We start from the raw sequence: 27,809 nt of genomic DNA on the forward strand, positions 1-27,809 counted from the left end.
TGAGCCTGATGTGATTCAAGACAGGCCCATGGTTGTCATGGAGGCCTTGAAATCCTGGACTGTACCTATCAAGGTAATCTCAGCATGAATGTTAGATGATTTGATCCCAAATCTTGGGTCTTGGGATCTCCAAGACCATGTTAGGGACACTTTCACCAGCTCAGGCAGGGAGACAGTTGAAGACAGCAGGTGGATAGTAAGAACCTCTATCCTTTCCTAACATCCCGCTGGTTGGATGTGAGACCAGGAAGATGAGAGTTGCTCTTGATAAATATTTTCATTGCCTATTGTTACTTTCCTTGCCTTGATTTCTACCTTATTACTATTTAGAGGTGTTTTTTTATGTGGCTAAATTAGACTGAAATTTGAAGATGAAAGAAGACAGAAGGATTATTACTGAAGAGAGAGCCCTATTAGTTGTAAGCATGGTGTCTTTTGCCACATGAACTGATGGAAGAATTCCCAATTAGCAGAAAGGGCAGCAGCAAATCTAGCCCGGGGTACAATTTACTTCTGATTCAGAAGAAGGCAAGGATAATACTTTTGAATTAATTGTGAATGGACAGAAAACGGCTATGACAGAGCTATCATCTTGGGAGAGTGATTCAGTGCTTTCCAGGGATGGGTGGTGGGTGGCGAGGCAAGTGAGGCAGAGTCTCCCCCCTGTAGTCACTTGAAAAGCACCACTGCTGTGTGAGGTGCCCAAGTGTTGTGAGTTGCTGTGTGTGTGTTGGGATGTGCAGTGGGTGGGCAGGTGAGGAACCCAAGCACCCACAACCCACTACAGTGCGTGTTGGTTGTGGGTGCCTCACATGGCGGCTGCGCTTTTCAAAGGACTCTGGTGGGAAGGCTCTGCCTCCCCACTCACTGCATGTCACTGGGGCCATCTGCCAGAGGGAGCCCTCCTTGCCCTCCCACAACACTCTTACTACAGCCATCCTCCTTAAAGAGCCTGCGGATGGCGCACATACACGTGTCCCTAACGCTGTTGTTTACCATCGACAGAGGGTCTTATGGGAACTGTGGTCCACCAGAGCCCTCTTTCGTTAGTTTACAGAAACAAGAGAAACAACAACTCCCACAACCCTCTGCGGCGCGGGAGGCGGGCCAACTCGCACCTAAAGCCCCGCCTTCACCTTGATAGGCAGACCTTCTCGCCCAATCAACTGCACGAAGAACATCAAAACAAGTTTGCTTTCTACGGCGGAGGCGTGAGGGGCATCAAAGCTGCCCAATGAAAAGGAAGAGTCGCGTGACGGGCGTTGGCGTCAGCCACTCAAAGGCCGAGTTCGATGGGACGTGGGTGGTGCTTCCAAGAAAGAGGGAAATGAGGGCGGAGGGGGAAAAACACTGAAGGGAGTCTTGTAATGGCGACGGGTTTGGTAAGCAGCTCAGAAGTTTTCGAGCGGAGCCTGGGAGTTGGCGGAGTGTTGGGAATGACTGGTTGGGCCCCCGCGCAGGGACCGTTGGGAGCGCAGGGAGGGGCCCTGCTTCTCTGGCTTCACCTCAGGGAACTGCGAAGAGGGGGCTTGCGGCTCCACCGGTCGCCCTGCTCAGGTGTGGTGCGGGGAGGGCTGCTTGGCGGTGGGGGAGGGGGAAGAGCGGACCAAGCCTCGCGCCCTGACCGTTGTTCCCCCTCCCCCCGCCTCAGCAGCGGGGCAACAGCCCCTCCCCCACCTCCTTCCCCGCTTGTTACGCACTTCTGAATGAATGGGCCCTTGGGCGCATGCGCCGTGGCCCGAGAGCAGAAGTTTATAAACAAGGGCCTTCACCAGGCGCGGGCCCACGTGACCGAGAAGGAGCAGGGAGGGGGAGTGGGTCGGTTTGGCAGCACCGCCAGGAGTCTTCGCTCCCTCCTCCCTCTCTCCTCCTGCACGAGAGGAACCAATCAGCGTGCTGTTTCGCGCCACGTGACTTATCCAACCGCCTTCCTCCCTCGCGAGGCGCGTGACAGGCAGTTGGCAGCCTGCGCGTGGGGGGGGGAGGATTGTGCGCGAGGCCTGAGGGGAGGGGGGAGCTGCTGCTGCTCCTCCAGAGGGAGGGGCAGGAGAGGCCTGGCTGGTGGCTGAGCTTCCTTCCAAGTGGGAAGTGTCAGTGAAGGTGCAGCAGCACTGTGGTGTTTCAGGGTGTTGTGTCACTGCCTATAAGCAGGTTATTTCTGTGACTACACCCTGGCTTCTTGACATACTTATGAGGGAGGTGCGGTGGGTGGGGAGGCAGGTGAGGCAGAGCCTCCCCACTGGAGCCCTTCAAGTGGCAGCACTTGTCGAAGGGCTCCAATGGGGAGGCTCTGCCTCACCTGCCTCCCCACCCACCGCACCTCCCTCATACATATGCCCATCTTCTGCAATGGGGGCCATGTTTTCCAAGTAGGCACTTGTGCCCCTCCCCTTTTATGATTCTGTGGTACTGTACATACCTTTTACATCTGGTTCACACACCCTCCAAAGCCTATCTAAAGGACTCCAATTTAAGACCCGAACCCTTTTCTATAGGATTGTAGCCTAAGTGTCTTTTTTTTTTTAAGTTAAATAGTTAACAAGTAATTCATTCTTCTGCTGAAGGTTTTCAAGATGAGTAGAAATGCCACCTGCCTACTTTTAAAACACTGGTTCCCAGCCTGTTGGTTTGTGGACCGCAACAGATCAGTGAGACCCTGAGAAATGGTCAGCAAGGTCTCAGAAAATTTTTTTTGCTTTTGATCACTTATGTAGTCTCGCATGGACCACCAAAGAGGGCAGAGAACAGACCCCCCACAGCCACAGAGCACAATCCTAACCAACTTTCCAGCACTGGCATGGTTGTGCCAGTGGGGCATGCGCTGCATCCTGCAGTTGGGGGGCAGTCATGGAGGTCTCCTCAAGGTAAGGGAATGTTTGTTCCCTTACCTTGGAGTTGCATTGCCCTTATGTCAGTGCTTGAAAGTTGGTTAGGATCGTGGCCACAGTCACCTCACATCAGCTGTGACTGTGGGCAGACCATTCTCCGTTTTCTCCAACAGTCTGTGAAGGAGCACTTGGGAGATGGACCACCAGAGAAGGTGGAGACCACTCTCCCCTGACACAGCCACATGTGGTCCACAAAAAGTGATTCCAATTTTTGCCTCAGTGGTCTGTGGGCTCATAGGGAACCACTGTTTTAAAAGGACTTGCATGGGAACTTAAGGAGTATGAAAAGAGTACTAGGACAGTAATATATGTAAGAGAAAAGACTCTTGAGATTCCTACAAGCATGTCTTGTATGTAGAGGTGGGAGAAAATGGTGATAACGAAATAAAAACTCATAACACTGCTTTTTGTACTTCTCACTCTTGTAAAACAAAAAACCCAAAATCTGCAAAAAAAAATGTTTTTATTTATTATTTAGTGGGGAGTGCATGGATAATGACTGTGGCTGCATCTGCTGTCACTATACCAGCTATATCACCTACCAAGTAAATTTTTAAAGCTAATATAATTTTTAATTGTAAATTTAATTATAAGGTAAATAAGGTTGAAAAGCAGTATATAAATACTGTTATTATTTATTAAATTTTGAAAAAACACACAATGCCACTTTCTATACTTCTAATTCTTGGAAAGCACTGAAATCTGTGAAAAAAATAAAACTGTTTTCTCCCACCTATACTTATATGCATCTTTTTAAAACAGACCAGCAGGTATATACTGACATACCTAAAGGCAGGAGCTGGCATGTTTTTTTCTTGTGGTGTGAGTGCCACTTCCTCCCACCTTGACTTTGTAATCTGGCCTCCACTTTGAACTGTTGGTTTTGCCACCCTGCATGCATCAGGTTTGTCTTAAAAAAAATTGTAAACACCAATTGCATTCTCATGTGCTTTGAAGGCCAAATGACACCTTTATTTTTAAAAGACCCAATCAACTTTTAAGTTGCAAAACTGTTTTGGGTAGAAGTGGGGTTGTGATCAACAGTGTCATCAGTCAATCAGTACCAGGTACCATCAGCAGCTTACATAAACCGTTTTCTTTGAGTTTGGCCTCAGGTATGTCTGACAGTAGCATGTTGTGTGTGCTTCTAGAATGCAGTAAGTTTTCTTTGTTTATTTTAAAGCAAATCTGGATATTGCTTTTCTAATACTGTGACTTATCACAATCAGTAGAAAGAAAGTGCCATAGGTGAAACAAGAAGAAAGAAGGTAGAACTCCTTGCCATACGATGTTTTGATAGCATTTGGCCTAATGTCTTTATGGAGGAAAAGTCCATCACAGGTTAGAAGCAATGATTATTATATGCAACCTTGGGGTTTTATAGGTAGCCTATCTCAGACTGCCAGATGCAAGCAAGTGGCAACTTGATATAGTTATCTTGTTGTCTTGAGTACTCCTTGAGGCATCATCTGGTGGGATACAGATGCTGCTATGAGCTACAGGAAGCCGAGCTAGATGGGCCTTTGGCCTGTTCCAGCAGGGCTTATGTTTATAACTACTGAATTGCTTGGGCAATCCCTGTATAATGTGGCCATTCACAGTCTGCCTCCAGGACAGACATGCAAGAAGGGTATGACATCTCAGAGCCCAACTTTGTTTTGTGTTTTCCTCTTCATCTGTGGATTCTGGACCCATGGATTTCACTCACAGCAGGTTCCGAACCTGCAGCTGAGGACCCTCTGAGAACTTACCAGACGCAACCAAAACCAAATTCCTGTTATGCCTGGGATGCTTTCTGAGACCCATAGAGGCCATGCACAGCTTCTACGGGCCTCAGAATGGTTCCAGACGTGAGTGGAACGAGGTTCTGGTCATGTTCAGAGGCCCTGTTGGTCCACAACCTGTAGATTTAATTACCTGTCAGTTTTGGTGTCTGCAGGTGATCCGGGAATGGATCCCCCACAGAGGCAGAGGTTAGACGTGTATATGTTGTTTTTAAAAAGCATTGTTGTTTTTGTTCTTCGCACTTGAAATGGAAGTCTATGCTAGGAAGTACTTGGAGTCTTTTAAAACATCCTAAGCTTTCTTATTCAGCATTTGAATTTGTTTGGTTTTTAAGAACTGGTTGTCTGATTGGGTGTTTTTTTAATATAGTATAGCCTCTTTAGTGAATAGTTCAAGCAGCTTCTTCATGAGGAAGCCATGGTGTAGGCTTCCTCATGAGGAAGCTGCTTGAACTAGTCACTAAAGAGGCTATGCTGTGTCTCCAAAACTAGACATGATAGGGCAAAATGGGTGCCATTTTTGGAATCAGCACCCCAAATATACCCAGGAATTGGTGTTTAAGGAAGCAAAATGTGTGTTGGCCTATGTAATTGGAAACCATTAATGGACTTACTGTTCACCGAGGGCTAAATAACCTATGGATTTGATGAGTAGATAGGGGAGTTAATTTTATGTTTCTCATTTTTTTCTTGTGTGAATTTTTAGTTTGGACTGTTTAAGATCTGATAATTAATTTTTTTGGTATGATTTTGTTGTAGAATACAGAAATGTAGTTCGATATAAAGGAATAAATAATCTATGGATTTGAGGAGTAGATAGGGGGTTTAACTTTTATGTTTTTCTTTTTTTGTGTTGAAAATGTATTTTTTAATAAGTGTAGATTGTTTAAGTAACAATTTTTTTCTTAACAACTGTAATTTTTTTGTATGATTTTATAGTAGAACAAAGAAATGTAGTTTGAGATTTCCGCATTTGCCACACAACCTGTAATGTCTTTATTTTTAAATTTTTTTCTGTTTGTATTTATTTTTAATATAATCAAATAAAAACACAGATTTGTAAAAAACAAGATATTAAGGAGCTATAGCCCTTGTGACTGCAGAGAAAAACCTTTAAATGAAAAAGCAAAACAAAAGATGAAATGTAGTATTTTGAGGAAAGTAATTATATTATAAATGCTTTTCAAACTAGACATTGTTTTATCAAATAAACATTTGTCCATGTCAGTTTTCCCAACACTTTTGATATTGAGCATACCTGCCAAAAATAATATACCTGTTTTCTGAGGAATTTACAGATTAGAAGATGGTTGGTAAATTTATGTGTTGTCAAAGGGCCATCAAAGGTACCACCTTGGTGGGAAGGTAATGGCGGCTCTGTGCGCTTAGGCATTTAGGGCCCAATCCTATCTATTTTTCCAGGGCCAGTGCAGCTATACCAATGGAGCGTGTGCTGCATCCTGCGGTGGGGGGACAGTCACAGAGGCCCCCTCAAGGTATGGGAACATTTGTTCCCTTACCTCTGGGCTGCATTGCGGTTGCACCAGAGCTGGAAAGTTGGATAGGATTGGGCTCTTAGTCATGCTGGCCACATGACTACAGAAATTGTCTATGGACAACACCGGCTCTTCAGCTTAGAAACGGAGATGAGCTAGAGTCAGAAACGACTAGGCTTAACGCCAGGGTAAACCCTTACCTCTGTATAACTGCATATGTTAGACCAGTGGTTCCCAAAGTCCTACTCGGACTTTGGGACCACCGTAAGTCTTTGCAGGGATGGGGGGAATGGCAGCAACGCAATCCCCAGGATTGCACTACTACTGGGACAGAAGTGTTTTTTTAACTAACCTAAGTAAGCGCTGGCCTCTGAGGGGTGGAAGGAGCCTTGCGGATGCCTCCACAGGGTTCCCCAAGCCTCTAAAAAACTAAAAATTGTGATAGGAAGCTATTTCCGGTTTTGCGATTGCAAACTGGAAGTGGTTTCTGATCACAATTTTTAGCTTTTACAGTCTTAGGGAGACCTGTGGAGGTGTCTGTGGGGCTCCCCGCACCCCACCCTGTAGGCCGGCACTTGTTTGTTAAGTAAAAGAATTCCTTCTGTCCCTGACAGTGGTGCGAATTTGGTGATCGCGTCACTGTCATCCTGCTGCTCCTTAAGGGGCCAGGAATGTGAGGTTTTCTGGGTGGGTAGGTCATGACCAAATGCAAATGTGTTATACCAAATGCAAAAGAGAAATATAACATAAAAATTGCTTTTTACAAAATGGATTTTTTAATAAAAAGAGGTGAGCTTGTGGGCAAATTTTTACCATACCTTTTAAAAAATTGGATACTGTCGTTAAAGCCAGATAAAATGTTGTGGGGATTGGATTTGTGCTGCGGGCTCTCTGGTTGGCCCTCCCTTGTCTTAAAAGACAACTTGTTGAAGAATGTTGAGATAAGAATTTAAGGTATTAATCTGTTCTGTAACAAACTGTTCATCAAATGTCGACATTTCCATATGGTTCATTCCGCAACCATGTTGCGAATTCAGGATACATGGTTTTGTACATTGGAGAATGGGGATTGTCTTCTGTCTTGTTATTAATGTGTGCTATGTCACAGACCAGATGCTTAGCTTTAAACATACAGTACTTATTGAGAGCAACAAGGTAGTCACTTTAGTTCACTGTTAAATGGAAGGCTAGCAAATGGAATTATATCAGTAAAGATGTTTCTTAGGCTGTAAGATGCAGCAACTTTTCAAAATAACAATTTTAGGGAATACAGGTTTGACTACAAAAGTGTTCTTCTGCATGTGGAAGGTGTTTTCTGTTCATATTACTTTTAACCTGGTGCAAGTATTCAATAAGAAAAGTGAAACTAAAACAGAGGTGCAGAAGAATCATGAAAACTGCAACTGAGCCTGCCCAATTCTGTGTTCTTTGCAGGCTGTTGTGCAAGCATTTGTGTAACAGCTTTAGTGGCCCTGTTTCTTCTGCTCACATTTTTTTTTGCTCTAATGAGAATATCCATTTTACTGTAAACAAACAAATCAGGTATATGGGGTGTTACGGTCAATAAGCAGATATACACAAACAGAGGTATAGATATACAATGTGTGTGCGTTATCAAAACACATGTGCTTATTGAGGATAATCATGCATCTGATTCAGGGCCCAATCCTATGCTTCCCGGCACCCAGGGCTGCAGCGGCACCAAAAGGGCTACCACTGCATCCAATAGGGCTGGGAATCAGCACGGGTCTACTTGGGGTAAACTCCAGGCAGTCCTGTAGAAACCCCAGGCAGCCCTGATGGGTCTCCTCGGATCTGCACCCGCTCTTGAGCAGGTGAAGATTTGAGGAGACCCATGTTGAGACTGGGAGGGGGTCAAGATATGGTGGTAGGCCTGCTGCTGTCTCCTCCACCGTCTCTGCCCCCCTCCTGCCCCACTCCCTTCCCTTCCCTTCTCCTTGCCCTCCCTCACCCCAGAATATCTCCCTCCATACCCCATCTTACCTCTCTGCCACTTGGTGCTTCACACAGAGTACTAGGTGGCGAACTGCTGGCCTCCGACCGGTGCCTGCCCAGTGTGGGCTCATGCCGGGCTAGCTCTGACGCTGGGCCAGCACTAAGTCCTGCGTGTCTTATGGCATCTTTGTAACAGTGTGTGCCAGTGGTGAGCTGTGCACACTGTTCTGAATTGGGCTGTGAGTGGTCTTTAATTCTCCAAAGATTTTGCTGCTGTTTGTCTTTAAAGTTTTTTAAAGCTGTTTGTCTTTAAGGTACCACAACTTTTTGTTGTTTTTGTTGCAATAAACCAACAAAACTACCTCCCTGGAAATAAATATCTTTTACTTTAAAAAAAGAAGTACTTGGGATAACTGATTTTCAGCATGGTTGTATAAAGAACCATATTGAATCTGCTTCTTTTGATGAATGCATCCTAAGCAATATACTTATACTAGATGTTGAATGCACGTTTTGAAGATATTTTAAATTGGTACATTTGGGTGAGGAGTTGGTAGTGGTAAATATTGGTAACTAGGGTCACATAGTTGTTTCTGAAGCTAAGTGTATTAGTTGATATAATCTTTTTTTCCCTTCAAGTCAGATAATTTGAAGCACCCTACAATGGTCTGGGAGGTGAAGACTAATCAGATGCCTCATGCAGTACAGAAACTCCTGTTAGTGGTGGATAAGAGACCTTCAGGGATGAATGAATCATTGGAATTACTAAAGTGTAATGAAAACCTCCCAGCCTCTCCTGGATATGCATCTTGTGATGAGCACATGGAGCTTGGTATGTCATTTATTTGTACCATTCGAGGAAATTCTTATAGAAGTCAGTGGGTACTACATGAATGATTTGGTATCTACGTAAGGAGTTAGGACAGTGCTTCCCATTCCTTGGCGCCCTGCAATGCCCTAGGGTGTGCTCCAAATGAAGCATGTGGCTCCCAGAATTGACTGGCGAGAGCGTCATCATCAGTTATTTCTGGGTTCAGATACTATGTGGAATGCTACAAACGGGTAAGAGGGTCTGAGCGGGCAGGCAGGCCTTTCCCAGCCAGTGAAAACAGTGTGTAGGTGCTCAGGTTCTCAGCTCACTGGGCGGAGCCTCCTACCTTTGTTTGTAGTATCCCATGCAGTCTCACTGCCAGTCGGCTGGTGGCCTGTGACATCCTAGGGCAGTGGTTCTCACACGGGACCCACTTTTTAGAATGAGAATCTGTCAAGACCCACTGGAAGTGACATCATCAATCAGGAAAATTTTTAACAATCCTAGGCTGCAATCCTACCCACACTTACCCTGGAGTAAATCCCATTGACTATCATTGTTAAAAGAATATACACAGTAGCTTGTTAAAAGTATAGGTCTGTAACATTCCTCCAAATATAGTCACATACCATGGGAGCATCAAGTCGGATATATTAAAAATAAAATATTGAAATGAAGAACCCACCTGAAATGGGCTTGCGATCAACCTAGTGAGTCCCAACCCATACTTTGAGAAACACTGCCCTAGGGTGTTGTGATACACAGTTTGGGAAACCCTGAATTAGGGACTCAGGGCCCAATCCTATGGAATGCATGCCAGCTCATTGCCGATGCGCACTGTCACAAATGTGCTATAAGGCACGTTTGCGGGCATTACGGACCCATTGTGGGCCCAGCAGAAGCCCATGCTGGGACAGTGGCTGACAATCCACTGATAGGCGCGCTTGTGCAAGGCACCAGGTGGCGGAGAGGTAAGTCAGGTGTGGGGGGAGAAGGTGTTCCTGGGTGGGCGGGGGAGGGAATGGGGCTGAAGGGGGCAGGTATGGCAGAGCTGAGCTCTGCTGAATCCAGAGACCTGTGTTGGGCCTCGCAGGACCTTCTTGATTTTGCGCTGGCTGAAGAGTTGCCGCAGACTCAAGTAGCCCCATTGTGGGGCTACTTACTTCCCTTACTCAGTGTCCCCTTCTCCCAAGGAGCTGCATAGTGACAAATGTCCCCTTCTCCCAAGGAGCTGCATAGTGTGCACAGGATACTGTGGCAGCCATTTTTGGTGCTGCAGCAACCCCGCACATCAGGCAGCTCAGGATTGGGCTGTCAATCTGTCCAAAGACCAAGCAAGGATTCAGAGACATTCTTAGCAGGACTGGCCCCATCCTATTGATTTTGTATTGATTTTTTTTTTTTGTTCTATGCTGGTCTGTGACCATAATAAAGATTTGATTGTATTGATTGATTGAGAACTGGCCCCATTCATGATGCAAATGATGTGGCTTCCATCAAGTGGAGGGGGCCAGCAAACTTGGGGTGCCCTTCATTCCAAGCCTGCTGTTGCCTCCCTCCAGCATCCATCCACTTTTGTGCTATTTTGTTGCTCAGTCCCTTTAAACTTAACAAGGAGGAAAAGAGCAAGGGGAAGGGAAGCATCCACTTACCTCATTCCTACCTTCTAGCCCCTTTAAATAAAACAGCATGTGTAGGACATGCTGAGAGGTTCCAGCATGACCCACACCTCCATTTTGTTGAAAATTATCAGGCAGGAAAGAGCAAGGGAAGTGAATGTGTCTTCCTCTTCTTTTTGGGGGGTGGGGGGTGGGGGGGTGAAGGCACTGGTACTGGTATCGGTATCGGTATCCGCAGTGGCAGCATCAGGTGGTGGATGCAGTTGTGCCATCTCTCACATTAGGTTCATTCAAAGGAGCTTATGGAAAATTTTGAGTTTATTTTTTTGAATATCTTACCCCCATATTGCAAACATTTTTGGAAAAGCCCCTTCAGTTTCCCATTGGATAAACCTCCTTTGGCATCATTTAACTAGTCTTGTTTTTCTTTGGGTTATAGTTCTCCTTTCAATAATAGTGACCTGTGCAGACAACTGTATAACAGTATATAGTATATAATTTCCATGTTTTTGAGGGAAATGTTTCGGAAGCATCTGTTGCAGTTAAGTGAAGATGGATTGCTCTGTGAGGAGGAAGTAGTGCACAAATTTTGTTTTGTGCCTCTGATATTGCGGGCCAATAAAAGATTTACCTAAACAATTTCAGGTAATTATCATGAACTTACCCAGATGGTGACAAAGAGATGATCCTTGTCCTGTAAGGGTATAAGGCCAAAATTGACAAGGAATGTTAACATCTTGGGAAAATTACATACTGAAAAGATTGCATCATTTTGATGTAATCAAATATGGAATAATAATCAAATATGGAACATTTAAGCAACTATTTTGCTTATTGGGTTCCTTCAGACATATTCCAAATTGTTTGCTGTAGAATCTGCATTCTGTGAGACAGACATGGCATGGGCTCATATGCCAATTCCCTCCTCTGTTTCTACTGATGTGGCTTCTAACACTGTGGACCCACATGGGAGGAGCCTATGGTGAGGTTCCTAACTATGTCAGCCTTTGCCTTCCTGTAAATGGAGCTGATGCCCATGTAGCCATGAAGCCAATAGCCATGGGCTCTTCCCACCCATTTCAGGGCTTCTCGTGTTTCTCAGTAGTGTGGGAAGTAGTAGTACTACAGTTACTCCCATCCTGCTAATGTAATGTAAGAAGGGGCCTTTGATGTCCCTGCAAAGAGGTAGGAAAGGACCATAAAGAGTCGATATTTGAATTTTTTTCAAGGAGGTGCAAATAGTCAAGGATAGAGAACTTAAAGTAGGTTATATGCTTTGTGTTGTGCAAAAATGTATCTGACTTCTTGTATACTTTTCACAGATGATCTTCCTGAGCTGCAGGCTGTTCACACTGATTCTACTCCACCTGCACTTTTCCAGCTGAGTGCAGATGTCTCACATCAGGAATACTCAAGGCCTTCGTGGAACCAGCATACCTCAAGCAACAGTTCAGAAAGTGCTTATACTTGTGAGAATGGAGTGAATTGGTTGACAGAACTGGCGAACATTGCTACTAGTCCACAGAGTCCTCTTATGCAGTGCTCTTTTTATAACAGGTAGGCTATCATTCTGCAGTTGTTTCCATTCTAGAACTTGCAGCATTGTTCTGAAGAGCTCTGTTTTGCATTGAAGACTGAGAAATGATCTGCTTTTTCTTTTGATGATGATCCCTTTCCTGCATAACTGTTGGGTGCATGGGTGGTTGTCTAAAGCTGGTGCACATGCAGCTGTTCTAAACTGTACCAGGGATAATGTGAACAAGTTATTCTCTAATCACAAACAGCTTAGGTAATGTTTTATTTATGGTGCTGGAATGAGAGTTAGAAAAGGAACAACGGTATTGAATACCGTTTGCCGTGCAGATTGGTTTGAGAGACCCTTTTAAAAACAAACAATTGATTTATGGTTATTTAGATTATTTTCTATTTTCAGTGAAGAAATTGGCATAAATGTACAAGTGCTTGTTTAGAAACCTAGACATATGAATAATTTTTTCCTAATGTTTTTAAATAATTTTATTTAAAACATTCTTATTTATAAATTCCTTGGAGGTCCGTACTTGATATGGCTAGCCTCCTTTTCTTAAATTTTTATTTTCTGAGCCTAGTTATTTCAGAGTTACTGTTTTTAAAGTTTTCTCTTGATGAGTATCATTGAACTTATCACTCATCAGTTTCTTCAGTTTATTGTTTTAATTAAATTTGTTTTGCTATTTTTTCTTGTACATTGCTTTCAGTGTTTTTTACAAGATTTGTGTAAATGATTTATACCCTGCTTTTCCCTCCAAATAAATGAAGCACTCAAGATGGTGTACAAAATAGAGATTGTAAAAACCATCAAAAATAGTGCAGTTAAAAATTTAAACAATGTACAACTGCAAAACCCCAAAACAAGTAATTGAGATGGGAAGGCCAGGTGGACAAAGAAAGTCTTCAGACCTCGCCAGAATGCTAACAGGAAGGCGTACTTCTTAATCCCACTGTTCCATAATATAGATGCTACCACAAAGAAGACCCTGCTTTTCAATGTTGTCAGTGTGGCCTCATTGCCCAATCCTGAGCTGCCAGGAGCACGGGGCTGCTGCGGCACTGAAAATGGCTGCCATGGCATCCTGAGTGCAACCGGGCAGCTGCTGGTGGCTCCACAGGGGAAAGGGACTTTACTCTGGAGCTGCCGCAGAATCAAAGAGTTCCATGTTGGGCCCCACAGGACAACATGGAGCTCAGGATCTGGTGGAGTTAAGCTTCACTGGTCCCACCCTCCTCCTGCCCCATTCCCTCCCACAGCACACCTCCTCCCTGCACTCTCCCTGTCCTCCCCCACCTCCCCCTGCCCTGGAATGCCTCCTCCCTGCCTCTCCCCATGCCCCCACCTATCTCTCTGCCACCCAGCAGCTCAGTCGACCGCCAAGCTGCGGAGCAATGACTTTCCACTGGCGCCAGCTCTGGCACTGGGCCAGCGTTAAGCCCTGAAGACATGTCTTACAGCATGTTTTCAACAGTGCGTGCCGGCGGTAAGCCAGCGCACAAAGCTTAGGATTAGGATCTCGGATATCCTTGCCTTGAGCCATACAGGGCTTTTAAAGGTCAAAAACAGCATCTTAAAGATAGAAAAAGAAACTCAAAATGCATTATTTTAGGAATACTAGAGTACCAACTGTTCCAGTAGAAGAGTTTCTAGGGCAAAAATAATTTTATAACATTAGTTTAATTATTTGCTGAGTTCACTTCTTTTCTAGCAATACTTTTTGTAAAAGAGAGGAGAGGCAATGTAGCTATGGCAGAGATCTGTTAAGGACAGAAGGAGTGAAAAATTGAGTAAAGCATTTGCTAATAAATGCAAATCACTGTACAGAAGCATTAGCAGCACCAATTTTCTATTATCAAAATTTGCTGCCTTAAACTAAGGGAGAAGAAAACCCAGAATGTTTTAAGATCTGTGAATCTGTTAATAATAATAAACATTTATATAACACTGAGTGTGCAAAGTGGTTCACATGTAATGATCTTGATTTAATCCTTAAAATAACTATAAGGCAGGGCTTTTCAAAAGTGGGGCGTCGTGATGCCCCAGCCTGCGGACCCTGGCCCCTGCCCCCTTAAGGGGCGGGGGCAGCCTGGAGGCAGGGAGGAGGCTGCAGGGGCTTGGGCAAGTGTACCCAAGCCCCTGCAGCCCCCCTGAGCAGTGCGATCCTGGGGATTGTGCCGCTGCCTTCCCCCACCCCTGCTGCTTCCCCCCTCCCGCCCACGCAAGAACTTAGTGGCTCTCACTGCCATAAGGTAAATAAGTATTATTATCTTCATATAGCAGCTGGGAGCTGAGGATGAGGGAGTGATTTGGTCAAGGCTGCATAGTTTCCATTCAAAAGATAGTATGCACGACTATTTTAATTAACTTAGGGCGCAATCCAGACTTGCCTGTAAAGCACATTTGCGCCTCCTCAGGAGCAAGCTGCACCAACGCACAGAAGCTGCATCTAGCTTCTGTGGCGGCTTGTGGGGTGAGCCTTGTGTCAGCCGAGCTCAGCCTACACAAGGCTCTGGGGAGGCAGGGAGGAGGCTGGAGGAAGGAGTTCTGGGGCAGGGGAAGGGGAGGCAGAGGGCAGTCCTGGGGGTGGGTGGGCGGGGAATGGGAGGCGGGGCTGGAATCCGGCTCTTATGCTGGATACTAGTCCCCATACACAAGCAGTGCAGAGCAGCTTTAAGCTGCTCTGCTCTCCTTGGACTTGTGCCACTCCTGAGGCAGTGGCTGCAGTGGCTTGCCCAGTTTCCCCTTACCTTCAGCTGAGCCACTTTGGAGTTGTATCTTATGCTTGCTTGCCTGTTCCAGTGCAGGATTGGACTTCACTGTTAGAGTTACCAGCGAACTCAGTACACCTTTGAGGTCTCCTTTCCCTTTGACTTTGTACTGGTATCTTCCCCTTCTTTTTTCCTCTGACCAAAACGTACTTATATACTTCTTAAAACAATCTTTCTTAGATCATCTCCTGTTCACCTAATAGCTACAAGCAAAAGTTTACATTCCTATGCACGCCCTCCTCCAGGATTGTCTCAGAGTGATTCTGGTTTTTCCAAGCATCACATTGAAACACCAGTCAGACACGAAAGGGTAAGTTATATTTATTGGACTAAATGAAGACCAGAGAAAAATGCTTTAGAAGCAGAAATAAGCTTTTCTTCTTAAGCTGCTCATTTAGTTACTTGTACAGCAATGATAGCAATCTATGCAGAGTTGTATATACTGTGTCTGTACAAACCCGTATGTACAGAGTTTAGGTTCAAAGAGAGGTTTGGAATGAACTAGAAAAGTCCAAGCTTTGCAAATTCTTTTATGCTTGGTTTAAAAGCAGGTAGATTATAGAAAAGAGAAGCTGTGGAGGACTGCCAGCTAATAGAAGATTTGCACTCTCAATCCAAGGCAAATAAAAACACACACTGTGAGGATTTGGATAAGAGCTTGAACTTTTCCTGGGATCTCTCCCTGCCCCCTTGTGTTATTAATACTTGTAGAACTGTTGCCTGTCATTTTTTCCATTTGCCTTGGTTGTGTTCCTGGTGTCAGTGGGACAGAATTTAGTCCTGAAGGTTTGGATTGTGAGTGAAGGAAGCAGCACAGGAATACTTCCTTAGAACTGGTGACTATGAAGTGTCAACCAAAAGATGGCAAAGCTAAGAATACTAAATGCTTCAAAACAATACTTAATGGAGAAGAACTTGGGAGTAGTTAGGTCAAGACAGGGAACTCTAGGAAATCTCCTGTAAGCATTTGTATGATGATCTGTAGAAATATTCCTGTTTAAAAACCTTCATATGGTTTGTTTTCTCAATAGACAAATAGTGAATCAGAGTCTGGCATTTTCTGTATGTCATCACTGTCGGATGATGATGATCTAGGATGGTGCCATTCTTGGCCTCCAACTGTTTGGCACTGTTTCCTTAAAGGTAAAATACCGTATGTTATGTGGCAAGGTTTAATAATTAAGTTTGTCTTTTTTAATGACATTACTTTTTTTTTTTTAATTAGGCACACGTTTATGCTTTCACAAAGGACGTAATAAAGAATGGGAAGATGTTGAAGATTTTGCAAGGTCCACAGGCTCTGAAAATGAAGTGGATTCATTGGGTACTCACAAAGTAAGCTTTGTGCTTTTGAAACTCATTTGCATTGTAGATTAGTGTTTCTCAACCAGCAGTACTTAAGGTGGTGTCTGGTACACAGTACCCCCAGAGCCTTGCTGGATGGCAGTGAGACTAGCAGTGCAACACTACAAGCAGCAGAAGGAGACTTGACTCAGCAGGTAGAGCTCCAGAGTGCTTTTAGTGCACTTAGAAAAGCCTGACCTGAGCCTCTTACCAGTGTGTAATGCATTGCATCTGGCCTCCCAACCTGGAAGTAACTGGCAATGACATTATTGCCAGTTACTACTTGTGGTACTTCCAATAGATGGACCGTGTGAAATGATACAGTGGGGGACAAACGTTGAAAAATGCTAACATAGACCATGGGTGGCCAACTTTTCAGCTTTAGGGCTCCTGGACCTTTAGCAAATGTGTAGAGGATGGAATTACAGCAGGTGCAGCTTGTCATCTGTGAGAAGACAAGCTGCACCTGCTGAAATTCCCCCTTCTTAAAGGTCCAGGAGCCCTAAAGATGAAATGTTGGCCACCCCTGCCATAGACTGTAACCGTGATACTTGTTGGTTGTTGCTCAATTAATTTGTGAAGGTCAAATTCTTGAATAGGTATGGCATTTTCTCAAATTCCTGTTAAACAGAGATTGATAAAATGTAGTCCATGAATGTGGTCTGTTTTTGATACAGTTGAAAGGGAGGGGTTAATTTTGGTGGAGGATCTGGATTCCCACATTCATTTTGACCTGGGAAGTCACATAGATTACTGTGGTTCTCAATTCTCATGCCTTAAGCATCGGAGGGAGAGACAGTAGGGGGAAGCACTTGCACACAATGACGATAGTATTTTCCCTGTTGAAAAAAGGCAATGAGACCAAGGATGGTGTTGTGGTAGCACAAGTAGTGGAGAGAGTAAGGGGTAGGCTGGTGAGCCTTGCTACTTGATTGCTAACCCAGGGACAGTGGCTACTTGTGCAAGACAAGTGGCAACTTTGCACAACTACATTTCCAAAGAGAAAATTCCATCTTCTGAAGCATTGCTTCATATATAGTAAGTTTAGGTTGCAGCACATCCTGCTTCTTATGAGTAAAGCTAACAACTGAAAGTGGACAGACTTTCCACTGGATGGCTGAGCCATGAGGTTTTTGCTGGGAATAGAAAGTGGCTGCCCCCCCCCCCATTAATTACCCTCTCCTCCTTGTACTTAGGTGAGGGTGTCTCCAGTCTCCATAGGTTCACTTGTTTCTTCTAAACTAAATTAAAACTCACCTATTTGACAGGGATATGGTTCTGATGGTTTGAAGCTGATATCACATGAAGAAAGTATTTCATTTGGCGAGTCAGTACTAAAATTGACTTTTGATCCTGGCACAGTAGCAGATGGTTTGCTTACTGTGGAATGCAGATTAGATCACCCTTTCTATGTTAAAAATAAAGGTAAGAAACATTTTTATCATCAATGTAATGATGAGTATAATAATAATGCATGATGAGAAATTGAAGCATCACCATACAGTATATGCTAGTGATTTATAAGCAATAGCCTCTTATTGACATAAACCTCCATAATTTTTATAGCCCCCTTATCTCTGTATGTTCATTTGTGTGTATATGTGTGTTTTTGTGTTTCAAAGCTTTATCACAAAGTGATTTGCAGTTGGAGACAGCATCCTTCTAAATTATTGCTGCTATTATTATTTTAATAGTATTTCTTAAGATCCTCATAGACCTGGTACAACTGCATGAAATAAATTCTGATATGATTACATTACTGGTGTTTATAGTGTATGGAGACATAAACTTTATCTAATCCACTGGTTCCCAACCTGTCGTACAGAGACCACAGGTGGTCTGCAAGACCCTGAGAAGTGGTCTGCGAAGTCTCAGGAAAAAAAATTGCTTTTGATCACTTCCATCATTTCACTGAGTGAGCAGTCCCCCATGGACCACCAGAGAGGGAAGAGATCAGATCGCCTGCAGGTGCAGCTGGCAGCAAAAGCAGCAAACCACAAATCTTCTCTATAAATAAATCTCTAATACATCTTTTCAAATTATAAATCTTTTCTAATCCCCGAACCCGTGGTGTGGGTGAACCTGGAGCCCCCGGAGGTGAAGGAAGCTGTGCTCCCCTTGCCTCTGGAGGCTCTTCTGAAGCCCACAGAGGCCATAAGCATCCGCCCATAGCCTCTGCGGACTTTGGAATGAAGCCCAGAATTGTCTGAAGGTGACTTAACCGGAAGTCGCCTTTAAATGAGTCTGGGCTTCATTCGGAAATGAATGTAACCATATAATCTGTGGGAGGTCCTCCCCCCCCCCCACTGTCCATAGTCCTGATTTGGTTAAAATTAATAGTGCTTAATCCCATTGAAATTAGTGGAGTTTGTCACTATAGACTTGTTCCATTGATTTCAGTGAAACTTTAGCTCAGCTAACTTTACCTGGATTGGGGCAATGTTGTTTCGAAGTGAGGTACAGACAAAGCCTTCAATTCTTAACTGTGCAATATTTTTCTCACAACAGTCCTGCTGGTGGAGCGCCCATTCCTTTGATATTAGAGCAGGGGTCTCCAAACTTTTTGGCCAGAGGGCCGCATCAAATATCTAGCACGGTGTAGAGGGCCAGAAAAAAAATTTAAATATAAAATTTAAATAAATAAATTAGAGATGGAACTTAGATGAGTGAATAAATGAATGAATGGGCTCATTCATTCAACCTTTCTGGCCCTTAGAACACCCTCCAGATGCAACCAGAGCACAGCTCCAATCATGTTCGGCCAAGTGGGCCAGAGGCTTTCAGGGGACAAGAGGCTCGCCGTGGGCCACATCTGGCCCCCAGGCTGGGGTTTGGAGACCCCTGTATTAGAGTATGGGTTTTCTAAAGAGCTTAAAAATGAGAGAGAAACATTTGCTCATGTCACTGTTTTTATCTCTTATTTTGCGAGGGGAAAAAAACATTGAGCTTAACTTTTCACTTCCTTCTCCTTCCCTATAGGCAAGGTCCCTTGGGTTTTTTCCCATTTCATTTTCATTTCTAGTGGTAAAGCAAAGTATTATTAAAAATGCTAATCTTGATTTAGGTAAAATCTGTTTCAGATTCATTTTTGGGAAACTTTTTGTCTGATGTCATGGATTTAAGAATTGTCTGTTTTGTTACAGACCATCTGAACAGCTGGACTATCAAATGTAATTCTGTTTTAATAATGCAGGTTGGTCATCTTTTTATCCAAGCCTGACTGTGGTTCAGCATGGCATTCCATGTTGTGAAATGCATATTGATGATGTTTGTCTACCTCCTGGACACCCTGATGCCATTAATTTTGATGATTCAGGTGTTTTTGATACTTTCAAAAGGTAACTTTCTTTTTTCTTGACCAGCGTATTGTGTATAAAAAGCCTAGGAGTTGAAGAAATGGTTATGGAATATTGAAAACAATGTATGAGAAAATCTTGGACTATAATTTGAATTATGTGGTACAATTAAAGGATCAATGCACAGCCTAAATAATTGCAAAACTCCAAAAGTGAATGGCAAATTTCAAGTGGCCTTTTGCTCATTCCTTCTTGCTTTTCTTAAATATTTCTATTCATCGCTGGTTCCTTTTTAAATTGGGAGTGTTCAAGTTCATTTTAAAAAGGGGGTGCAGTCAGGATTTTTGTGGGTTTCTGTTTCTAATAATGTCTGAGTGTTGAGCAAGCAGCAGAGGCATTTGATAGCAATCCCAAACAACTGAAATGAATGATTTATATGTGCTTTAAAAAATCATTTAAGAATAAGGATATGTTGGATGAGTTTTTAAAGCATTTTTGTTAACTTCTTGCTAACATTAGATTAGTCTCTTCAAGTGTTCAGGCTACCTGCCTGCATGTACTGCTATAAGTTTGCATGTTTATAGCATTCAGTATAAGAAGAAGCTTCTTCTCTCTGCACCAGTGGTAAGAACCGAAATGAAGTTAATAGCCATGGGGTGGGTGTGTGTGTGTGAGTATAAAACTGCAAATAACTGGATCAGTGGATTTGGGGGACATATGTAGTTTAGCCATTTAGCCATTCATTGTTGACTAAATATAACTTTATCTGAAGTATCAATAGAAAAGTATAGAAGTAGTAAACTACTTCTACTAAGAGATGGAAGACTACCAGCTTCAAGTTGAGTAAATTAAACCTTAACATTAAATGTCATTTGACTGAAAAGTCCTTCTTTTGTCTCTGTAACAGCAAGACCTTGTTCTTTTTGTACAAGCTTAAAAGCAGCCAAGGCTAACTATAAAGGCAACATTAAAAAAAATGTTCTGCTATCTATATTATATAAATGCGACATTGAAACATTATTAGACTTTCCAATGAAAGGAGAGTCAGGCCTGGTACCTCTTACTTACTTTTCTTGGTTTCCTATTTGGTAGTAAGAATATTTCCAAACATAATTTGCCCATAGCTCAAAAATGAAATGTTACTTCAGAGACAGAACATAATTATTCTTTTCTGACTTCTTGAAATTGTGCATCGTTATGCTCTAACCACATAAGCCTTGGGTTCATAAAATGAATCCTTTGTGATAATTATCCTGTTGTTATCAGGGAAGTCTTGTTTTTTTACCCAGCAGGCAAATACTACTGATTTCCTCATTCTGTCATGAGTGCAGATTTCAGCAATGAGTTCTGAGGGAGCGAGAAGCTATCCATAAAACTGACAGATTCTTTATCTACTCATATTACTGCTATCTGGAAGAAGGGAAAAAAACCAGATGAGAGATCAAGAATAGTCAGTAGTACACATGAGGTCTTGTGACCACATAATGATGACAGCTTGGTCAATTATTAGCAGACAGTCTCAATACTAAACAGATTTGAATGTAGTATGAGAGGGATATCATTTTAATTCTGTCATACTGAAAGTTATAAATGGAGGTCCTGGATTTTATCTGAGAATAAACCTAGACTTGAAAAGCAAGTTCTTTAGTTTTCTCAACTGACTTTTTCATTTCAGTTATGATTTTACACCAATGGATTCCTCTGCAGTCTACGTGCTAAGTAGTATGGCTCGTCAACGCCGTGCTTCTTTATCCTGTGGAAGATCAGGAAGCCAAGACTTTGAAAGATCAGAATGCAGTACAAACTGTGGACCTGCTTCGTCATCACAGATTTCATCCAATTCTTTGTATAATAAAGCTGGCAAAAGCCACAGCTCAGGGACTGCAAGTACTGTGAGTGCCATTTCTCCCAACAAATGCAAAAGACCAATGAATGCCTTCATGCTTTTTGCCAAAAAGTACCGAGTAGAATATACTCAGATGTATCCAGGAAAAGATAACAGGTAACAATATTTATACTTCTAATTTGATTTTATATTTGAAATGAAATTCTATTCTTAAGATTGTGTGCCCTTATGTTTACAAAAACAGAAAAAGAAACAAACAAGAAGTCCCGATGGGTTAACTATAAACTGTCTTTGGAAATGATTCAGGAGGGCAAACCGATTAACTCCTATGTTCTCAAACTGGGGTGTTGCCATGCCCCAGCCAGGAAGGCCTTGTCTCTGCCCCTTTATAAAGCGTGGGGTGATGGCAATGATGCGATTGCCACGATTGTGCTGCTGCTGGGGATAAAAGAGGTTTTTTAAAAGTCCCCATTAGCAGTGTTGATCCTATGGGGTGGGGGTGGGGGGTTTACGGGGAGCCTGCGGATCCCTCTGCTGGGCTCACCGTGCCTCAGAACAACTAAAAATAACTATCGCAACCCACTTCCAGTTTGTTATCACAAAACCAGAAGTGGGTTATGATAGCTATTTTTAGTAGTTCTGAGGCATGGTGAGCCGAGCAGGAGTCTGCAGCCCCTGGCAGGTCAGCACTGCTAATGGTGAGTTTCTGTTTTTAAAAAAACACCTCTTTTATCCTTGGCAACAGTGTGATCATGGCAATAATGTCACTGCCTTTGTCCTCCCCCACAAGCATGCAGCCCAGCTCCCAAACTCCTGAAGAGTTTGGGAAATGCAGGATTAAGTGATTGTACTTTAACGTTAACTGCATTTTCTGTAGATGGAATTGGATGCTGGAAAGAGCAAAGTACATGTCACCGTTATGTGTCTTCTGGTTTGTTAATTTCTAGTTATGTTATGCCTAGTTATGTTATGCCTAGTCAGTTACACATTTTATTGTTATAAAAGCCTTTTAAAGATGTGTTGTGCACTTCTAGTTTAGGAGGACACGTTTTAAATGTAGGCAAAGGGAGCTGCACATGAAAAATTGTGTTTTCAATTAGAAGTAATGTGCTAATAAAGAGACTTTTTCAAGCACATCACCAAATACTTTCAGAGTAACTTCCAAGTATAGCCTCAGTTGTTTTCTTACCTGCATACATCGCGAAGCATCAGCTATCCAGTGGGAGGCTCTATGGTACAAACTCTACTAATGTGAATGGGAATTGCACAGTAGTGCTATATACTTGATGCTGGAGTACTTTCTGGTGGATTATGCTCAAATACTGTATATGTATATGCATAAGGCTTCTATTACACCTGTTGAGTCTATTACGCCTTGAGTTCCTTTGGGGAGAAAGGCGGGGTAAAAATAAAGTTATTATTATTATTTTTATTATTACACTTGGTTCCTTTATTAGTGAACTCTTTTGTCTATTCTGTAATCTATCCATCAGAATGAGACAACTGCTTGTAGATATAGAGTATGTCTGCTAATATCAATATTGCTGGGGTGAGTCATACACTATATATATGAAAATCAAGAAAATTTGAATATACTTCAGTAAAAGCTTGCTTAACTGGTAGTTAACTGGCATGCTCAGTTAACTCCTGTCTTGAGATAGTGAGCAGAGATGCCAATTAACAAAGCTGCCTCTCCTTGTGGGAGTACCCTTTCTTGTTTACCAGACAGGGCTTACCTCTGTAATTCTGCTCTACCCTCATTTCTTCCTCACAAGGGCCGTCTCGGAATAGGGACTTTCCATTTCCTTTCTCAAAAGGACCTGCTTGGAAAGTAGAGAGCTCATTCCTACAGGGCCCTCATGAGAAAGAAATGAGGGCAGAGCAGAACTGTAGAGTTGAGTTTTGTCTGGTAATTAAGGGAGAGCTTTATTAACTGTCATGTCTGGTTAATTGGTAACTGCCACTTCTCCCATGGAGCCAGTTGAACAAAACTTTTACGGTATGTAAATACTTTCATTGTTTTTCATGATTAAAACTTTATCTGTTAGATTGTAATAAATACATCTGCTACTCTGTTTAAGATTCTTTTGAGACAAGGAGATTAGTGACTGAGATTTTGGTGGGTTGTTTAATTTTGGAGAAATAGTGATAATGCTGCTGTTATAGCATTTTTGTCTTTGACTATAAGAGGGGTGAAATAGCATGTGTGTTATTATTGCTAATTACTTTGGGTTGCATTCAACAGGAACCCTTTGCCTAGAGTAGCGATCTCCAAACCATGGCCCATGGCACGCTGGGATTACCATTCTGGGCATGATACGGCGGTGGCGAGGCCTTACCTTCTGCCCCGCAGCCGCCGGGGAGCCACTGCCATGCCTGGAACAGTAATCCAACATGCCATATCCAACCCACAGGCTGGAGTTTGGAGGACAATGATGGCCTGTCACACAAGTTCATCCAGCCCATGCAGAGCTCAGCTCCTAACAATTTGCCACATGTTAAACAGAGGCCCATAATCTAGACCAGCAGTTTCTGTTCAGAGTTCAGAAAAAGGTACCCCCATGTTGTGCAGCGCTTTCTGTTTCGCACAGGGCAGCCGCTTACACCGTCCGACGCCACAGCAAGTTCTGTGCCCTGATTTCTGGGCAGATGTGGTTGCTGTTGTGAGTTTCTGAACAGATCAGCTAGAAAGATAAAATGCTGTAGCCTTATAAGGTGTTAAAAATGTTACTTATGGTTTTTCATAAAATTAGAAATTGTGCTTTTTTTGTCCTAAGAGTCAGTCTGAGCCCAGCAGAGGCCGCAGGCAAATAGGCTCAGAAGACCCTCCAGAGGTGAGGGGAGCTGGTTAGTTCCCCTTACCTCTGGGGGATGACCCGATCTATGGATCAGCAGATATGGGGACCTCCCTGTATTACCAAACCATCAAGCGTGGAACAAATTCCATGCTGCAGGTATCCCAGTATCATTAATGGGGGCTCTGTGCCTGTACGTATTATGAAAGCTTAACTGTTCACACTTGAACAGAAGCCTACATTTGTGGTGTCCTTCTCCAGTATTTCCTTGTGGTATATTATCAAAAGTATCTACAAGTCTATGTCTTGAACATGGCATTATATACATGTGGCTAAGCACACACTACACTCTGAATTTCTAAAATCTATAACTTCCAATATGGCCAAAGTTGCATCTTATAGGGCTGTTGTCAGGATAAATACATATAAAGCATTCTGTAGTGTGAAAAGTGTTACAGATAAGGTGAACAAGTGAACAATGATAAGGTTCTGAACTTTCGTAGGTGCTGAGCTGAAACTTATTCTCTAATTCCATTTGGTGCTAGGGATGTAAATCCTTATGGATTTCATGTGTATATCATAGGTATTAATTTAACCAGGCATTGGAAGTTAAATAAATTAAGGTACAGTGATGAGAAGTTGAATGTTTGGTTGTAGCCATCATCCATAGAATTTATTAATTTAGAATAGTAAGTTTATGATTAAGGCAATTTCCTCTAGTTGTGAAGCTACATCTGTTTGACAAACCCTGCTATAGTTTCTTTCAAAAATGTTGGGGTGGGAAAGCACTGTTCCTCTTTTTTTAATGTGATAAAATATCTGGAGCTGTGCAGTTTTAAATACACAAATCTGCAGTATTTTACAGTTATTGGTCTAGCCAGAATGCCATAGAACACTAAATGACACCTAGCTTGGAAGGAGCAATATCAATGGCCACATGAATGCTTTCTCAAATCTAATTTTTGTCATGTTGTGTCATCATGAGCAAATGTTCCACAAATCCTATTGGATTCGCGCACTGAATGCTGTTTCTGAATATTTCCTCTACAGAGCCATCAGTGTGATACTTGGTGACAGGTGGAAGAAAATGAAAAATGAAGAAAGACGGATGTACACATTAGAAGCCAAGGCCTTGGCTGAAGAACAAAAACGTTTAAATCCAGACTGCTGGAAACGGAAACGGACAAATTCAGTATGTTTTCCTCTTTATACACATCTTCACAGTTGGAACTCATGCAGAATGCTTAATGAAATAAATTATTAAAGCTAGGCAAGGACATAAGCTCCATTTGTTTGCCTTGAAATCTAAACTATGGACTTGGGTTTAAGAAAAGCATCCTCACTTTTCATAACCTTTAGGATAACATGTATCCTAATTCAGTCTCATGTGAACAGAAGGCATTTTTATTGGTGCAAAGGGGGCAGTTTTGTCCATTCTGCAGCTTCCTTGAGCCCATCAGCTAGGCTGTTTGGAACCTCCTTGACATTCTGGAGTGGATTTTTCAGAAGGTCGTGGTGCTGTTTATTGTCAGTTGTTTGATATGGGCTGGTAAAGAAGGACTGTCCAGATTTCCTAAACTACCTTTGACACTATTGGGTATCAGTCTGATGACCATGCATTTTGCTGAATCCCCACTGCATCCATCCTGTTATCAATGGATGCGATCATTGCATTTTTTTTTCTTAAGAGGCTGGAGCTGACATCAGAAAAAAATTATCAGCAGTAGGTGGAGCTATGCACCAGTTGAAGTCAAGAGAATTTTGGCTTGACTTAAGATTACTGCTGTAAGTTCACAGAAATCAGTGAACAGGGTTGTATCTTCTACATGCTGGGCAGTTTTGAAACCACTTTAAAACAAGAAAAGTAAGTGCTTCCCTCTTACTGTGCGAGAATAGTTCTCATCGTATGAACCAGCTGCTTTAGAGTGTCAATTGCAGGGAGCTCAGCAGGCACATTCTCTGCACACAAGTCATTCAGAGCAATATATTGCCACTTTGGCAGCAATCATGTAATAACTATTTGTTGTAGTTGTGGGGAAGCAGATCCTTATGTGGTAATTTAGTTGCACATACAGGTTGAGCCATCTCTCACTTTCAGTCTCTGAGTTTCTATCTGTCTCTTATTTACAGGGTTCACAGTGAAATTAAATCGTAATTCTTCTACAAGAACATGGTGGAAGAAAACTTGATCCAAGGTTTCATCATTAATTGTGAAGGTGTGACCATAACATACCAGCAGCATTGAGTCATTAGGAACGAGGATTTGCTTATTACATTAAAGCAGTGCTTCCTAAAGTCCTGCTCAGACTTTGGGACTGCAGTAAGTCTTTGAGGGGGCAGGGGGGATGACAGTGATGTGACCCCCAGGATCACATTGGGGTCAGAGGGGATTGTTTTTACTCACAATAACAAGCGCTGTCAATCCAGATGTGCGGGAAGCCCTGTGGATGCCTCCACAGAGCCCTCCAAGCCTGTAAACAGTGAAAAAGTGCAATTGAAAACCACTTCCAGGTTGCAATCACAAAACCAGAAGTGGGCACCCTAGGATGTCAGTGCTTGCTAATGTAAAAACAACCCCCCTCTGGCTCCAGCAGCATGCGATCCTGGGGATTGTGTCACTGCCCATCCTGCCCCGCCCCTTAAGGGGCAAGAGAGGAGTGCTTCCCTGGCTGGTTGCGACTCACCAGTTTGGGAACCAAGGCATTAGCTCATTAAGCGAGCTAAAAGCTATCAACATTTTAAACCAAATGGCCTTATTTTTCTTCCAAACTACATATATGTCTATCAGGTGTAATAGGCTTGAAAATGGATAACCTGTGGTGCTAAAAAAATAGTAGGAAGAAGAGGAGCTTTGTATAAATGTTTATTTTTTAAAAAATGCACAAAAAGGGGAATTTTAAAATATGTAACATCTGTTTATACATTGATTCTTATTGCTGATTAATATGTATTGCACAAACTATGTAATTAACTACAAATCTGGGAGCTGGGATTTTCTGACGTAATATATGAATTTCTAGCTTGCCCAGTGCCAACAAGTTAACAGAATGTGTGGCTAAGTGGATAGCATAGTGCATACGATATGTAGCAAGGCTGTTGTCTGTTTGGGAAGGCGTCACATATACTATTTGGTGTAATCTCTTCCCAGTGGAAATAAACTTGCAGAACTGCCAGGGCTGCAGATAATGGCCTAGGATTAAATTCATTAGTAGCATTGCATTATCCCAAAAGAATGGTGCTGCTGTGGTGTCACCATTTGATTCTTAAGTTTGTTTTTTGTCTCCTAAGCTGCATATTATTAAGATTTTATTTTGCCATAAGACATTTTATGGTGGGGACAAACTTTGCACTTACTGTAGGTGCAACATTTGCACTTTACTTTTTTCCCTCCAACTATCAAAAAGTAGAGCAGATATGTTAGATTTATAGTTACTTTTGCTGTGAACATTTACAACATAGCTTTTAATGCTACTAAATAGTGTGTTTCTGTTTCAGAATCACAATAAATTTCAGCACCTGACATGTCTATGTCTACATGATGTTGCTCCTATGATTTTGCACACTATATTCATGTATTATTTCAAATAAATTTGTAAAACATATTGTGGCATATTTTATGAACATAAAATTATTGGACAAATTGAGTCTTATGTATGTTCCTTTCACCAGAAGGGA

At 42.7% G+C, this 27,809-nt stretch overlaps 1 protein-coding gene across 1 annotated transcript; it reads left to right on the top strand.

The window, feature by feature from the left end:
• Positions 1-1,320: 1,320 nt before the first annotated feature.
• On the top strand, positions 1,321-27,736 carry HBP1 (HMG-box transcription factor 1). The gene is made up of 11 exons (XM_066633438.1): positions 1,321-1,382; positions 8,764-8,956; positions 11,877-12,111; positions 15,034-15,163; positions 15,885-15,996; positions 16,079-16,188; positions 17,466-17,622; positions 19,391-19,535; positions 21,169-21,495; positions 25,185-25,326; positions 26,265-27,736. The coding sequence occupies exons 1-11, from the start codon at positions 1,368-1,370 to the stop codon at positions 26,274-26,276; spliced, it is 1,578 nt and encodes a 525-aa protein (XP_066489535.1). The 5' UTR covers positions 1,321-1,367; the 3' UTR covers positions 26,277-27,736.
• Positions 27,737-27,809: the final 73 nt, after the last annotated feature.

This window comes from Tiliqua scincoides, chromosome 7 (genome assembly GCF_035046505.1).
Source record: "Tiliqua scincoides isolate rTilSci1 chromosome 7, rTilSci1.hap2, whole genome shotgun sequence".
Lineage (NCBI taxonomy): Eukaryota > Metazoa > Chordata > Lepidosauria > Squamata > Scincidae > Tiliqua > Tiliqua scincoides.